General features: G+C 42.8%; 1 protein-coding gene across 3 annotated transcripts in view; it reads left to right on the forward strand.

Annotated features, from left to right (window-relative positions):
- The window catches only part of PTPRG (protein tyrosine phosphatase receptor type G), a 744,286-nt gene that overhangs the window by 591,263 nt on the left and 135,958 nt on the right, over nt 1-17,065 (forward strand). For all 3 annotated transcript variants that reach the window (XM_010357825.2, XM_010357826.2, XM_030927161.1), the window contains exon 7: nt 14,685-14,842. In XM_010357825.2, coding sequence (XP_010356127.2) covers nt 14,685-14,842 — 158 coding nt within the window. The remainder of the gene's footprint in view (nt 1-14,684; nt 14,843-17,065) is intronic.

Genomic DNA, 17,065 nt, shown 5'->3' on the forward strand with positions numbered 1-17,065 from the left:
AGAAAACCTAACCTTTATTGCTTCGGAGTGCATGTGTAGGTGTTAAAACTAATAGGAAACTCAAGTGATTATTTCAAAATGAGGATGGTGGTGACTTCCTGGGGGTGGATGAGAGAGTGACAAGGGGCTGGCCGGGTAGGGGGAGGCAAAGTCTTCTCGTGTTCTGAGTGTTGATCACACACCCACACACCAGGGCTCACTTCAGGATCATTTTTCAACAGTACATTGAGGTTTTGCACACCTTTCTGCATGGGTGTTATATTTCACAATCAAAGAAGACAATGATTAACATTAGAAAGGAAGAGATTCAGACATTGCTTTCCTCTGGGACACATCGAATTCCAAGCGGCCTCGCAACAAGCAAAGGAGAGTGACAGCACTTTTTAAAAAAACTTTTTACCATAACTACCCCTGACAGGCTGTGTGTTCTCTCCACAAATTGATTACAGGCCAGTGAAAGAACTGTGCCTGCTTGGAATTATATCATTAAGAGGTGACTCTGAAAACAAATATCTCCTTGTGGAGATTAGAAACAGGAAATCAGAAACAAAGGGGATGGGGTGTCAAGTGACAAGTTTAAACACAAAGGGTGCCTCACTGCTGCTGTGCCGGGGCATGCTTGCTCTGTCTGCTTAGCCCAGCAGGCATCACTACATACTCCAGAAACCCTCTGAGATACAACCACCGCGGTCCCCATCATATAGAAAGGCAAGCAAAGTGTCAGAGGCTGGGCGACTTGCCCCAGGGTCACATCAGGAGAAGTGACCCAGCCCAGAGTCTAACCAAGGTCTTCCTGACTTCAGACTGGCTCTCCTAACTCCAGGTCTTCTCCCGCTCAGATCCCTATGAGGCTCCCCACCTACCTTTTTCCATCTTGATTGAAACTCATCATATGGGTTTTGTTGAAGGGGCAAGTGAAGACATACTGAACAGGACCATAATCTGTCACTGTCACTCTGACACCATTGTGACTATCTCTGTGGCCCAAAAGCTCGAAATAAGCCATCTGAGGCCAAGTGGCTGAAGTTGCTGAAAATATCTTTTGTGGACTTTGGAAGAAGAGGACAAATGCTAGAACAAGAGACTTTTGGGAAAAATGAATCCTGAGGCAGAAACGTCATTATAATCCAGTAGCAAGAAAATGGAGCAGAACTGAGTTGCTGTGAGGGGTTCTTGCCTGTTTTTGTGTTTGTGAACCGCCAAGCTCCCTGAATCATAGCATCCACCCATCCTTCCATCAACTGACTGCCTAACGTGCTGAGGGTAAAATGAACAAGATTTCCCTTGTCCTTGGAAAAATTTTAGTCTCATGAAGAATTTTTTTTAATGTTACTTGTGTGCAGAGTAATCTCACGTTGAACCTTTGGAAAGAACTTTATTAAAAGTCTCCATTATGGAATACTTTTAAAGAAATGGAATTTTGTTGTTTTTCACTTGAAGTTGGACTCTTAGGAACACAACTGAACGAGATTTCTAGAGCAGTACTTCAGAATTCAGGCTGGCCTGGGTTTGAATTCTGGCTCTCCAACTTGGGAGCTGTGTGACCCCAGAACAAATTACTGAACCTCTCTGTCCCCGAGTTTCTGCCTTGTAAAGTGAGGATAATGAAAGTGCTTATCTCATGAGTATTATCGCTAAATGCGTTCAGACAGGGACAACATGGGGAAGAAGGCATGCCTGGTATGTGTTCAGCGCCCTCTAAATCAGTGATCAGCAAGCTCTAATCTGGAGACCAAATCCAGCCCACTGCTTGTTTCTGTAAAGTTTCATTGGAACACAGCTGCACTCATTTGTTTACATATCATCTATGGCTACTTTTGCACAACAATGACAAACTTGAGTAGTCATGACAGACACACTGGCCTGCACCGCCTTATGTATTTAATCTCTGGCCCTTTAAAGAAAATGTTTGTCAGTCCTACCTCATCTAAACGGTAACTATTACAGCAGCTCTACTAATAGTGTTGCCTTCACCCAGTAATTTGTTTATGTTGGGACAATGTAAATACCCACTCAGGTCATTACTTACCACTTGCTAGGCTTTACAGAGATTTCAGTTTTCATTTTGCTGATATCATCACATTTCAACTGAATTAATGAGGGTTCTGTTTTAATGTTTAACTTAAATCCTCCAAATTATTTTCTTCTTTTTGAATGGGAAAACGAATGCTGTATTTTAATCTATAGCTCACTGATCATTTTGAACATCTTAACATGCGACAAAGTTTCCCCTTTGAAGTTTGTGTTTCCAGCATTTAATTACATGGAACTTTCCTGAAATGTGCTATAAATATGCAGCGCCCTGATCTTCGCTAATTGGCTCATGTCTATTAAGGATCTAGAAAGGACTGATGCTTATCAGAACATGTTTGATCTCAAAATCTTCTAGAAACAGGCACACTTAAGCCATTTCCACCACTTCCTGGATTTCAGTGCATCAAAACCACCACCATAGATGTAAGCTATTTCCACTTCTTTTCTTAGCCAGGAAATGGGATGCTGTGCGACTTCTGTTTTATCACTAATAGTATTGTTAACGATAATGTTAAGATGTAAAAAGACTTCAAAAGTGATTCCTTTTAGATTAGGTTTGAATTTGAGGCCAGTTCTCATTCAGCCTGCCTTGTTTGTCAATATTTTATCATTTGAACAGGATTATGGAAATCCAGGGAAATGCCCTTTTCCTGCTTGTTTCAGTGGGATGTGAAGAGCAAAGAGAGCTCTTAAAAAGATACCTCCATTTGCCTACTGCAAAAGTGCCTGCTAAAGTGCTTGCGACTACCGTGTGTGATTTTCTTACCCTGCTCACATGCTCTATGTATGCTACCTCGGTGTAGGAGAGACAGACACTATTGCATAGTGGGTTTGAAATCCAGTTGTGTTACAACCTGAACAAATCACTTCACCTCTTTGTGGCTCAGTTTTCTCAACTGCATCATGAGGTAATACTAATACCAGTCTTACTGGTTTATCCTGAGGATTCAGTGACTTACTGTACATAACTATGCCTGGCATATGGTAAGCACTCAGTGATAGCTGTCACCACTGCCACCAACTCCCCCCTGCCCATCATCGTTATTATTGTTGTCACTTGTGGACTTGAATATGGAAACCACGTGATGACAGGAAATGACTGCAGAGTTCTGGGTTCTGCCACCATCACTACCCAGCTAGTAAAATAGGATGCATATTGCTCAGTTTAGTTGGGCCACACAAAATAAAAATGATGAAGATGATGATGATGACGATGATGATTGGAGTAGCCAGTTTCTTTTGGGGTCAGGGGAAAAGGTAATGGACAAAGAACCAGGAAGTGGGTGAAAGGAAGAAGCAGCAGCCTCTCTGCTTCTGTAACTGTTAACCTCTGTCTGTGTACCTAACCCTACCTGGACGTTCTATAAATACAATCTTACTGAATCCCAGTGGCACCACAGTGAGGTAAGAATTCTTAATCCCATTTTATAAATAGGTAAAGTAAGGTTTTAGAGAGACGAGCGAATGTATCCTGGCCATGCAATGGAATGGTGATTTGAATCCAGTTGTGTTAAACTCTGAATCACATTTCTTTCTGCTCTGCTGGGCCAGCTTCTAAGTCCAAGCATTGACTAACTTTCTGATTATTGTCAAAAGCACTTAACTCTTGTATATCTTGGTTTTCCTTTGTGAATTAGGTCATTGACTGAGCATCAAAAGGAAACTAAAAGAATGTACACGTCGTGTCAGTTATGGCCACCAGAACCCTGTAGGGGAGAAAGGCAATCAATGAAACTGTTCAATGATAATATTGGGTTTTTGTCACTGTATGACTCTATATAATTTAAATGTCATGTTCATTTCCTTAATTGTTGACAAGACTGCAATCTTTATGTGCTTTCTCTTTGGAAATATTAATGTCAACATACATTTCATTTAAACATCAACCCTTAAATCAAAATGCTGCCCTTGGTCAACTGAAACCTCTAATAAAGTTGGAGGAGGCTAGATGTCTTTGAACCCAGTGAGGTGGCTGTTTCATGACCTTGGATTGCTCTTCTCCGGGTGCTTGAAGATAGGGATCTGATTAATAAGGTGGGCTCTCTCCCTCCCAGGCCACCTGGTTCAGACCCCACAGCACTAATTATTCATGCCATAGTATAGGCCCCTGGGATTTTCTCTGGACTGTGCCTGTAGGGAAGACCATGAGGCATGCATTTAATCCTCTGCCTGCTGATACAGAGTGTTTTATAGGCAAAAGTAAATTCCACACCTCCACCACTGCATGGAGTTGACCCTGTTCATGCTCACATGTATTGCCTGTTGCTTTTTAAAAAAAATACCCTGCCCTCATATAGGAGTGCAGGGGTTGGCAAAATTTCTCTGTAAGGGGACTGATAGCAAGTATTTTAAGCTTCGTCAGCCATATATTCTCTGTTGTAACTACTCAGCTCTGCAGTGGTAGCCTGAAAGCAGCCATAGACAATGCATAAACAAATGAGCATGGCTATGTACCAACAGAACTTCATTTACAAAAGTAGACACTAGGCCAGATTTGGCCCATGTACCATAGTTTGCCCACTTTTGACTTGGAGATACGTCGTGACTTAGTTTGGTCAATTTCTTTTCGCCATGTATAAAGGACCTACTTTATAAAGTGCTGCATTGGCTGCTGGGGATAAGGCCAGGAGGCATGGTCTTGCTGTAACAGAGCCTACAACCTGTCAAAGAGACTATGTTAGCCAATTACACAGACTGAGACCCAGGTCTTAACAACCTGTGACCTTGGGTAAGTTCTCAGCCCTCACTAGGATGTTGATTCCTACTTCACAGGGTTATGAAGCTTCACTTAGAGAAAGGCTACACCAGGGCCTGGCACCCAGTTTCTGAACCATAAGTGTGAACTGGGAAAAGGAGGCAAACTGAGGCAAATTCCACAGTGTGGAATGGAGTCTTGGGTTGCAGGCCAGTGAAGGGTAAACTGAGGCTAGAGAACCCAGTTAGTGTAAACAGATGAGAGTCAATGCTGCTGCTACCTGGCCCTATGCGCACCTTTACTGTGGTCACATAAAACAACAAGCTCTGGACCTGGCTTCTACTAGACTCAGAAAGTTGACGGAGCCCTTTGTTGTGAGTCCTACGGAATAATGTCAGTATCTTAGTTAATCAATTCTGCGACTCTCATGTCTTCATATTTTAACAACTCTAAAATTGGGATGGATCTTTGAGTTCATATCAAATCATTGTTTAATTAGCAACATGTAACCTTTACTAGTGGTATTGGAATAATGATGCATCTTACGATTGAAGATGACTTAGAGATGAGGAAGACAGTATCTAGGACTTATTGGTTTTTTAAAATATATCAACTGCTACTGTGCTTGCTTATTTGTTTCTTCATTCTCTTTTCACATAATTATTAGGCACCTACTGTGTTCTGGGGAAGTGTTTTAGCTGTTGGATATATGTACAGGCAAGGTCTTTGCTCTTGTGGAATAATCAAGCTGTTGCAGGAGACAGTAAACAAAGGAATGCTGGAAAGGAAATGAAGGTGTGATGCAGAAGGTTAATAGCAGGCTGGGCGTGGTGGCTCATACCTGTAATCCTAACACTTTGGGAGGCTGAGGCGGGCAGATTGCCTGCGGTAAGGAGTTCAAGACCAGCCTGACTAACATGGTGAAACCCAGTCTCTACTAAAAGCACAAAAAAATTAGCCAGGCGTGGTGGCGCACACCTGTAGTCCCAGCTACTCGGGAGGCTGAGGCGGGAGAATCGCTTCAACTCGGGAGGCAGAGGTTGCAGTGAGCCGAGATCATGCCACTGCACTCCAGCCTGGGTGACAGAACGAGACTCCGTCTCAAAAATAAATAAAATAAATAAATAAATAACAGAGGAAACATACTGAGATGAGGGGCTCAGGCAGTGGCATTTGAGCCCAGACATGAAGGATGAAAAGGAATCATCTCTATGGAGGGTGGTGGGAGGGGAAGCATTCCAGGCAGAGGGAACAGCAAGGTGAGGAGGCAGGTAGGTGGTCAGCAAGGGAGAGAGAGGAAAATACAGGCTGCAGAGGTAGACAGGTCATGTAGGGCCCCATGGCCACCATGAGGAGTTTGGATTTTATTCTAAATGAAGCAAGAAGCCACTGGAAAAGTTTAAGCTGGGCAGTGTCAGGATTAGTTTTACATTTAAAAACGTAAAAGAGGCTGGGTGTGGGGACCCACGCCTGTAATCCTAGCACTTTGGGAGGCCGAGGCAGACAGATTGCCTGAGCTGACTCAGGAGTTTGAGACCAGCCTGGGCAACATGGTGAAACCCTGTCTCTGCTAAAAATACAAAAAAATTAGCCAGGCGTGGTGGCTCGCCTGTAGTCCCAGCTACTCAGGAGGCTGAGACACACAATCACTTGAACTCAGAATGTGGAGGTGGCAGTGAGCTGAGGTCATGCCACTGCGCTCCAGCCTGGGGGACAGAGCAAGACTCCGTCTCCGCAAAAAGTAAAATAAAAAGCTAAAAGAGTTGCCTAGTCTTCAGTGAGATTTCCTCACTGGATCCTGCAGATGAGGACCCCAGAGCCCAGGGATCCAGAATGAGGGTGGTAGAAAATGGGCGTGGGGAGATCCAGATACCCTTCCCATGTCACACACGGTGCGGCTGTGGTCCAGCCTCTTTCCTTGTAAACCTTGTTTTCCTCTCATGTATAAGATGAAAAACTAGTGTCTTTGAGACCTCGATTTCCCCATCACCCAATCATAACTTCAGTCTTGTGCCTATTCCTTAAAATCATTTACTGTGAAGCCTTGCAGATGGCCCTACTTTGCTAACAGGACAGCCCCATAATCCCTGCTATAGAGAGCAAGTATTTTTGCTTGTATTTGGATCATAAAATTAACTCCCTCTGGGCTCCCCCTAGGGAGGCCTCTGCTATCATCTTTTTTTTTTTTTTTTTTTTTTTTTTTTTTTTTTTGGAGGCAGAGTCACACTCTGTCACCCAAGCTGGAGTGCAATGGTGCGATCTTGGCTCACTGCAACCTCCGCCTACCCGGTTCAAGCGATTTTCCTGCCCCAGCCTCCCGACTAGCTGGGACTACAGGAGCACGCCACCATACCTGGCTAATTTTTGTATCTTTAGATGGAGTTTGCCATGTTGGCCAGGGTGGTCTCAAACTCCTGACCTCAGGTGACCCACCTACCTTGGCCTCCCGCAAAGTACTGGGAATGCAGGCATGAGCCACTGCGCCCGGCCGTCTTTGTTCTAATCTAATACCTTCTCACCTCCCTGCTGCCTTCTGGATTCTCACCCTCAGCCTCTTTTTTTCCTCCCAACTTGCCATTTCTCACCCCTGTGTTTGGCAGGCCCTCCTGTCATACCTAAGACTCCTCCCAGGTTACACACTACATTCATGGCCGGTCTAGACTTAACCCAGAGCTGCTGATTCCATGTCTAGTGTTTTACTCAGTTGTGTCACCTCTTCACAGTTCTGAGTGTAATTATCAATTGCACTTACCCAACAGCTGATTTTTTTTCCCCCTCAAACCTGGGAAGTTTTGGACTGTTGATCTTTTCCTTCTGTTTTCCCTCCTGCTTACTTCACTCCAACCATTTCTCTATAAACCAGGCAGAGTCCCTCTGCACTGACTTTTCTCCCTTCCCGGAGTGTTCTTCTCCCCATGTAGCCACGTCGCTCACTTCCTCACTGCCTTCAGGCTTTCAATCAAATGTTTCCTTCTCAATGATCCTGCCCTTGAAATTGCTATCTGCAAAACAGTGGTCAGGGTAGACCTCATTTAGAAATGGTGATTCAAATATGACCAAGTTACTAACAGCTGCAGAATATTTGGTCCAAAACCAGCCATGAATGGAGTAATGAAGAAATGTTCTGGACAGAGTGAAAAGCCCATGCAAAGGCCCCGAGGCAGTGCGCTCATGGGACAGCAAGGAGGCCAGTGTGGCTATACCTAAAAATCAGAAAGTAGAAGTGAACAAGGCTGCACAGGATGTAGGAACCCTTTGATACAGTCCTTGTAGAAAGTGGCTAGTCAGGTGTGGTCCTGAGACCAGCAGCATCTGTTTTATTAAAAATATAGAATCTCAGCTCTCACCCCAGATCTACTGGATCAGAATCTGCATTTTAACAAGCTTCCCAGATGATTTGCATGCACATTGAAGTTTGAGTGGCACTGTCATAAATCATCTTTCATTTCTAATGACTTAATGCCCAGTTCTTTCCACTATCCACTCCTTCCTTCCCTGCTTACATAACACCAAGCAGAGGCTAGCACTGCCCCAGTGATCTTAGGCATTTAAGGAAAAGTTAATTGCTTTTCCTCTAAAAACAAAACAAAAAAAAAAATGTTGTGGGAAACCCTGAAGAAACCAAATAATCATTGGGCTAAAAACAGAAGCTTGGGCTTTCATATACTTTCCTAAAATTAATTGGTCCTTTGTTTAGGGAATGCTTCAGGTTTTCTTCCCCTAGAAACTACCACATCCTGTCCAGATACCTTCCAGTCTTCCAGTGTAATACATTTTTATTGGGGTGTGTGTGAGTGGGTATTCAGTGCACTTCCACAGTTCCCGATGACTGCACAGGTCTCTTCTATACATTGATTGTTCATCATATTTTATAAAGAGCTTTCTTTTTTTCCTATATAACCAAAGCATTGAAACTATTAGGCTATTAACACACCAAGAAATGCAATCAATCAGCTGATTATCATCTAATGTTTTAATGATCACATTTTTAATCCAATTATACATGTTTGAATCTTTCAGATTTTCTTTAATTAAAAATTGCCTCCTGGCACTGCTATCAGAAATAAGAAATTGAACAGAATCAGCCAGATATAATTTAACGTTGAAAGGAAACTGCAAGGATAACTGGGCCGCACTGGGCTTAATGGTTGACCATGACTTTAAAGCCCTCATACAGAATTTCCTAATTGATAAGAAAAATTTAATCATCTTCAGCTATAAACCTTTTGCATTCAAATAAGCTATTTCTTTTTCCAAATAAACCTCCCCTAACTGATTATTCATATTGTCATTCAGAGTACTTAAAAGTGAAAGAAAGGGTTGGGTGAAATGTAGACTACTTAATACAGTGTGTATTTAATATAAAAGTCATACATTATTCATTTTTGCAATTTGAATAACTTTGAATTTAGCATCTCTGTTCCTCATCTTTTTCTTTGATGAACAATTAATTATTAAAATATAATATTGTCTGCATATAGCACCCGGGATCCTTGAAAGTGGACTACAAGATTCATTTCTTTTCAATTCTTTTATCTAGTAATGCACAGTACCTGCCTATTAGGGTATAATGGAATGAATGGTGGTATAAATAGTTTTTCAAATATTTTTCTCAACTAGTAAGTGGCTGGGACAGGAATGTTTTGAATTCAAATGACTAATTCTGATAAAAGTTGAAGGCAGAATGCACTGATCAGGATGGGCATAGAGTCACACTGCCCTTTTATAGCAAGACTTATTTAACAGGCACTTATGCATGCTTACTGTGTCGAGCGCTCCCCTAAGCCCTCACCTGATGTTAACTCATTTGATTCATACTGAGAACCTCCTTATAATGTCCGTGTTATTATCCCATTTTACAGATGAGGAAACAGTTACACAAAGGTTAAATAACTCTTCTAAAGTCAAACCTTTAAGTAGACTGGTTAGGATTCATATCCAGGGGACCTAGCTCTAGCACTTCTCCCCATTTTATGATATCTACATGTATTAAGATTTTATTAGCCAGGCGTATGGGCTCACAGCTGTAATTTCAGCACTTTGGGAGGCTGGGGCAGGAAGATTGCTTGAGCCCAGAAGTTTGAGACCAGCTTGGGCAACACAGCCCAAGAACCTCATGTCTACTAGTTTTTTGTTTTTTGTTTTTTGTTTTTTTAATTAGGCAGGTATGGTGGTACAAGCCTGTAGTCCTAGCTACTCAGGAAGCTGAGAGGGGAGGACTGCTTGAGCTCAGGAGTTCAAGGCTGCAGTACCACCACAGCCTAGTCAACAGAGTGAGAATCTGTCTCTGATTTATACAAAGAAAAAAAGAGATTTTATAAATAGAAGAGTTTACGTTTTCAGCTGAAAAGTGCTTTATTTCTTCTTCCCAGTGGCTATACTCAGGAACCACCAGTCTTGAGTCTGGCCAGTTGAGCCCCCATGACTTAAGCTGGCATCAGTGGACAGTACTAGAAATACAGAGCTACCATTTCTAAAATTGATTCTAATTTGTAATTAAGCATTGCGAGCACCCCATTTATCAGTAGAGCACTATCTGTGGGACTGAGCAGGCAATGAAATTTTCAGAAAGATCGCTGCAAACTGATGTTCAACTTGAACTGAGACGGGGAGAAAAGAGTGAATTCTGTAATGTATTGTTCGTGTTAATTCTGTAATGCATTGTCATTTAGTAATGGGGGCACCTGAACATATAGCATAATTCCCCCCACCTCACAAGTCAGGCTATGGGTATCAAGATGACTTTCTAATATTTGGGAATCTTTTCCCACCCCCAACGCTTGTGTTAAAATAGGGGGAGGCAGAATACGACCGAAGGCCAAATCCATTCTACTCTCTGTTTTTGTATGGCCCCTGAGCTAAGAATGGTTTTTACATTCAATCCCTACTTAAGTGAAATGTTATTACCCTAAAAAGGAATCGTATTATTCTCATTAGGTAGACATATATTTTGAAAATTGTTCTCAGTTATTAATGGCATTTCAAATACAGTTAATAAGGTTGTGAAAGTTTGCTTATTATTTAAGTACCTACATAACATCTTCAAATTCACCTCTTGGCCTGCGAAACCTAAAATATTTACCTTTAGTACTTTACTGAAAACTGTTGCTCATTCCTAGCTTAAAACCCAAAATGAGCCAGCCTGTACCTCTGCTGGGCTTATGCTCAGCCACATGCTTGCCTTGTTAAATCTGGGCTTACAGTGGGCCAGGAACTATGCGAAGCCCCTTTTGTCTGTTAACTTGCTTAATTGTCACAACAACCCTGAGAGTAAATATTCTCATTATTCCCATTTTTCAGATGATGGAAATAGCTCAGAGAGGTTAAGGCCTTCGCCTAAGGTCACACAGCCATCAAATGTCAGTTAATTCAAAGCCCACGCTAGACTGCTCATGCTGATGGACAATATATCTAACATGGTATGCCTTTAAGGGCACGAGCAGTAATCCAGTTAAAAAAAAAAAAAAAAAAAGATATGCACAAAGCATTAAAGAAAGTAAATGACAAAACATTGGTAGCTTAGAGGAATAATAGTAGTAAAAGTAATAACAATTAGAGTAAGAATAATATGTATCACGTATGCGATGTTTACTGTGTTCTGAGCTCTCTGAACCCCTTTCTTGTATTGACTTATTTATAATCTTCACTACTATAGCCTAGGAAGGTTTCATAACTTGCCTAAGCTCACACAGCTGACAGCAGAGTTGGGATTTGAACCTGGGCAGGCTGAAAATCTGCTCTCCTCAGCCACCCTTGAAGAAATGCACCAGTGCTGGGGGTGCTGATGCAGGCAGTGGTTAGATCTCAGTTGTCAGCACTGAATGATGTGTCCTGCTCTCCAGGCATACTGTTTCAGATTCCCTGAATCAAGAGTCCCATGGGAGTCTCTGTATTCTTCACGTTTTTGACCTTGTGTCTGTTACATCACCCTGGTCTTCTACTTACCCAGCCCTAAAGTCAAAGAATTGGACTACATCGATGGTTTTCAAAGTGTCCCTAGGTCCCCTACTCAGCTTCAGCCACCAGGGCTGACTTAACTATTTGAGTTGCTGGGCTCTTGGGCAAGATTTTGTTTGAAGAGACCATTCTTTGGCCTCCAAAGCCACTGAACTAAGCCGCTGAACTGTCCAAGTCCCTTCCAGATCACACAGCCCTAAGATTCAATGGCAGCAATCGTGGTGGAATGAATAAGCAGTGAAGCCAGGCCCTCCTCCCCTGTCCCTTGTACTGGGTCTACCCACCTCGCCACTGATCTGACTGCACGTGCTGATCAACAAAAGCCAGAACTTGCCTCTGAAGCCCTGGTGTTGGTCAAGAACAGAGAGGCCTTTCTGAGTTTGCAGCAGGGGTCACACGCACTTTCCATCATGCCTGCTCAATCCATAAGCCCATTAGAGAACTTACGTAAGAGCTCGGCCCTGTCCAGTGTTCCCTCTTTGAAATCTAATCTCCTCCTGTTGCTGTGGCAGGTGCTTTTGCTTTATCTTTTGATGCTCTTTAAAGCCGTGGCCTCTCCCTAGAGTGTGTTTAGATGGGGACCTGGCTGCCAGGGGTTTGCCGGGGTTGTCTTGTCACTTCCTGTCAGCATTCCGCATGCTTAACTGCAACCCTAATGTTGGATTGGGCCCCGAGGGGAAAACTCTTCTGATTCTCTAGCTATTCGGCCTGGATCCCTTGATCCTAAGGCAGGTTGGTGTGCTGTGGTGTGACCCCAGGTTCACCTACAACATGAGGGAGACATGAAGGTGGCAGTTTTGCAGTTGGTGGTGCCAAGCCCTACCCACCCCTCTATCACTTGGGGCTTTGTGTTGACTATTTACACAGCCCAGGAAGCTCAGAGGCAGCAAGCAAAGGCCAAAATATTTTCTTCTCCTGGCCAAACCAGTCCCCGCCAAGCATGCTTGCAGAGATTTCCCCTGTCATTAGGCTGCTGGTAACCAGGTTTAAATTAAAGCCCAGACTTGCCAGTGGGCAGAGGGGCAATTCTGTTAATTTCTAGCCTTTTGTACAACAGAAATTGTTTTTGTAATTTTGATTATAGAGCCCTATGATTTGAAGAGTTTTGCATTTATTGGTTAATACTAAATTTTTCTTTTAGAAAAACATGAATTGAACACCTCTCTGAGAATCAGTCAAGGTTTCTGAGCCTCACGAATAACTGCTGTTACTTCGCTGTGCACTAGTGCTTGGGCTTGGTTATTTAACTTCTCTGTGCCTTGATTTCCACACCTGTAAAACGAGTATTAGAAAGCACATACTTCATAGAGTTGTGAACTGAGAGAGCATAGTGATGTGAATAATAAAATCCTGGATTCTAAACCCAGCTACCTGTTTCTGCATCCCAGCTCTGCAAACTGGGGATGATAATAGGACTAACTTCTTGGAGTTATTTTAAGCATTAAATAAATGTATCCTTATAAAGCTGTTAGAACTGGGCCTGTTGCATATAGTAAGTGCTGTTTAAGTGTTTGCAACATGTAAATACTCAGAATAGTGCCTGGCATATAGGTGAAGCTAAATCAATGTTAAGTCTTTGTCAACTAATCTTTTCCAAAAGGCAGTTGCAATTTTAATTATAATATAGCTGATTTCTGTTGGGTTTTTGCATTATGCCCTAGTTACACAGACTTCTCGCGTCTGGGGATGCACGGTTGCCCAAATGCCTGCACTAGTTGTTCTGCATAAAATTGAGAAGAGGAAGGAAGGAGGGGAGGTATGAGGCTTGGGAATAATATTCCTGTAGGTACAGGTGTGTCTATGACGTCACCTGGAACCCTGTTCCCAGGGCCCATGGTGGAAGCCATGAAGGAGCTAAGGGACCTCATGAGCAGAACTCCAGTAGTCTTATTGCATCTCTAACAGGGAAGAGGAAAGAATCCCAGATGTAAATTCAAGACTACATGTCTGGAGATGTATGTAGAGACTAGGACCTTCTCTGACTCATGAAAGAAGCTACATAGTTTCCTGGGTGTGCTTGGGAGAATTACAAGACATTTTCCTCATCTTCTCTGCGACACTGTTCCTTCCTGTCCCGGAGCCTTTGCTCATGCTGTTTCTACTGCTTACAATGTTTTTCTTCACCTTGTTTGCCCCTACCCTTGCATTTTCACATTGCTAACCTCAGTGCCTTCTTTCGCTGAGTCAGAGTTGTTTGGCGTCTCTGGTGTCAAGACATCTGGATTCACATCCTGGCTTTGCTTCTTAGGAGCTGTGTGACCTTGAGCAGACACTAACCCATTACATGCCTTGCTTTCCTCATAGATTAATCATATTTTCATTATTGGGTCTGAACTGAAATGTCATTTCTTCTGTTTAAGGGAAGACACCTCCATGTTTGTAAAAAGAATGCTGGCTCCTGGGGCCATTCTTTTTAAGTTTCTCGTTGTGCCTTGGTTGGACTTCACTTTGATTTGGAAAGGACTTGGGTGAAACCGTAATGAAATGTAGCCAGCTTTGGAACTGCACGTTACTGGTGGCTTACAGTTTTCTTTTCATAATGAGTCTCTCTATGTGTCCCAAAGTTTGTTGCACTGATTATCTATCTGTTCATAGATAATTGGAGAACAGTTCTATGATGAAACAAGATTGGGAAGGGGTGGGTTAAACAAAGTCAAGCCCATTTCTTTTCTGCAACACTTCTCAGAGATTTTAGTATGCTAGAGTGTTTTGTCTATTTCCTGGGGAAGGGGGAGGGACTTTAATGTGGCCCAAACATGTTCATCATGGAACCTGTTTTTTACTGAAATATACTGTGGTGCTGGTGTCCTCAGAACACCCTGGGAAATGCTGCTTTGTTTACTGAGGCCCTCCCACCACCAAATGCTAGTGCTTCTCAGGATATAAACAAACATAAGGCTTGTGATGTGGCACCAGCATGCCGAGGGTGTTGACTGTCTGCGGCGTGGAATGGCATGACTTACCATTGTGCTTTTCTTTTCCCTTTTTCCCCTAACAGAGAAGGAGACCTTTCTGGATCCTTTCGTCCTCCGGGACCTCCTGCCTGCATCCCTGGGCAGCTATTATCGGTACACAGGTTCCTTGACCACACCACCGTGTAGCGAAATAGTGGAGTGGATAGTCTTCCGGAGACCCGTCCCCATCTCTTACCATCAGGTAGATATTCTGCCTCAAGTGGGGCTTCTGTGTTTACTTGCTTTGTATTGACTTAACAATCCAGCATGGCTAGAGTATACCAGTAAGGAATTTGTTCTTGATCTTGTGCACGTCATTGATTCCTGCAGTCTTTCCCACAAACATGTTTCTGAACCCAAGAACTGTAAGCTATGGAACGTGGTTTCTTAGCCGCAAATGAAATTAACTCACTAAAGAGAATTGCAGGCAGGAAATCTGAGTATTGTTTAAGTATTCAATCTTGAGGAGGTAATAATAGCTATCCTCGCTGATGATGACCTTTTGTGCCAGAAACTCTTCTAAGCTCTTTATAAATGTTGACCAATTTCATCTTCATGAACAACACACTTGTGAGGTAGATGCTATTGATACCCCCATTCTACAGTCTTAACGAGGAATGTGCTGTGCACACCCCATTTTATAGAGGAGATCGAGCCACACAGAAGGTTACTTGCCCACAATCACACAACTGGTAACCATGCCGTGGTGTCTGATTCCAAAGATCATGCTCTGACCACTAAGCCTACCCACAGTTCTGAAAAGAAAGAGATTTGTGGACATGGAGAAATGAAATAAAACATACCATTGAGTGAGTTCTTTCTGTGTGCTATGCGCTTTACTCAGCACTTTACACATGTCAACTTAATCAGTGGCAACACAAATATAGAGAGATGGGTATTCACATAGAACATCGTGGCATGGAGAGATTGGGTAACATGCCCAAAGATTCATGGTTAATGAATGATGAAACCAAAAACTAAGCCTGAGTTTGCCTGATTCCAAAACCCATGTTTCTGACCACTATACTGTATTGCTTCCTTCTGAGTGTGGCCTGGGCACATTTCATGGGAAGGCATGATTTAGGCTGAGCAGTAAATGTGGGTAGGAACTGATGAATTGGAGATAGGATTGAGGCAATGTCAGAGGTAGGGGAACCATCCGGGGAATGAGAGGTCTTTAAATCACCTCATGAGGTCTGAATGTATGGTTGAGGATGATTCTTAGAAGGGACATGTTAGTTGTGCAAAATTCAGCATGGATTGAATTAACACAAGTGTCAAATTTCTTCTGTATTATTCCCGAAAACAGAGCCCGGAAAAATGGATAGGATTTGTAAGAAAGTGGATTTGAGCCATTAACCAGGACTTTCCAAAATTGAAAGGTACTTAGGATGTCTTTCATAGAAATGACCACCTCCACCAGTCTGATTGTTCTAGTACCAGTTGACCTTCTGGGGCTTAGGTCAAGTATTCCATTAGGTGGATCTGAATAGACGTTGACCAACCAACTACTTGGCTGGCCTTGGGGCACATGTCCATCTTTGAATGAGCCACCAGAGGTGCCAGATAGCATCCTGAAACATCCAGTGTTACCTCTCAGTGGGTAAATGGGGCAGGTTCCCTGGAAGAAGATAAGGGCAATAGAGACACTACTCCCCTAACCAAGTTAGGTCGTGTAAGGCCAGGCTGAACAAATTTATTTGGCCTCACTGCTGTTTTGGCAATCATTTTACTTTCAGATATTTTTTCCTTTTAATCTGACCCTGACAATAAAGAAAGGACTGGTGATTTGATTTCAGAACAGGATCTGCCAGCCTTAAGGAGATAATGAAATAAGAAATGAGTTTTCTTCCTAATGGTGATGCCAACATTGTTTCATTAAAAAAAAATAATAAAGTTACAGCCCAAATATTTATATATGCAGGATTGACGGAAGGGACTTTTTTTTCAAGCTCCTTTTTTGTCAATTAATAAATACTTTTGTCTTGAAAGATTGAAAGATTTGCAGCTGGGCTCAGTGGCTCGTGCCTATAATCTCAGCACTTTGGGAGGGTGAAGCAGGAAGAACCCTTGAGCCCAGCAGTTCAAGACCAGCCTGGGCAACGTGGCAAGACCCCCATCTCTACAAAAAAAAAAAAATTAAAAATTATCCAGGCATGGTGGCACATGTCTGGTGATCCCAGCTGCTTGGGAGGCTGAGGTGGGAGGATCACTTGAGTCTAGGAGGTCAAGGCTGCAGTGAACTGTGATCGCACCACTGCGCGCCAGTGTGGATGACAGAGTGAGACTCTGTCTCAGAAAAAAAAAAAGAGAGAGAGAAAGGTTTGAGATAATGAAGTTAAGAAATACTGATTTGGCTACTTTTCATGTAGAATTCCATGTAAGGAGAGGCAGAGAGTCGCTGATTAGCTGGAGAGAAATAAGA

This window comes from Rhinopithecus roxellana, chromosome 1 (assembly GCF_007565055.1).
Source record: "Rhinopithecus roxellana isolate Shanxi Qingling chromosome 1, ASM756505v1, whole genome shotgun sequence".
Classification (NCBI taxonomy): domain Eukaryota; kingdom Metazoa; phylum Chordata; class Mammalia; order Primates; family Cercopithecidae; genus Rhinopithecus; species Rhinopithecus roxellana.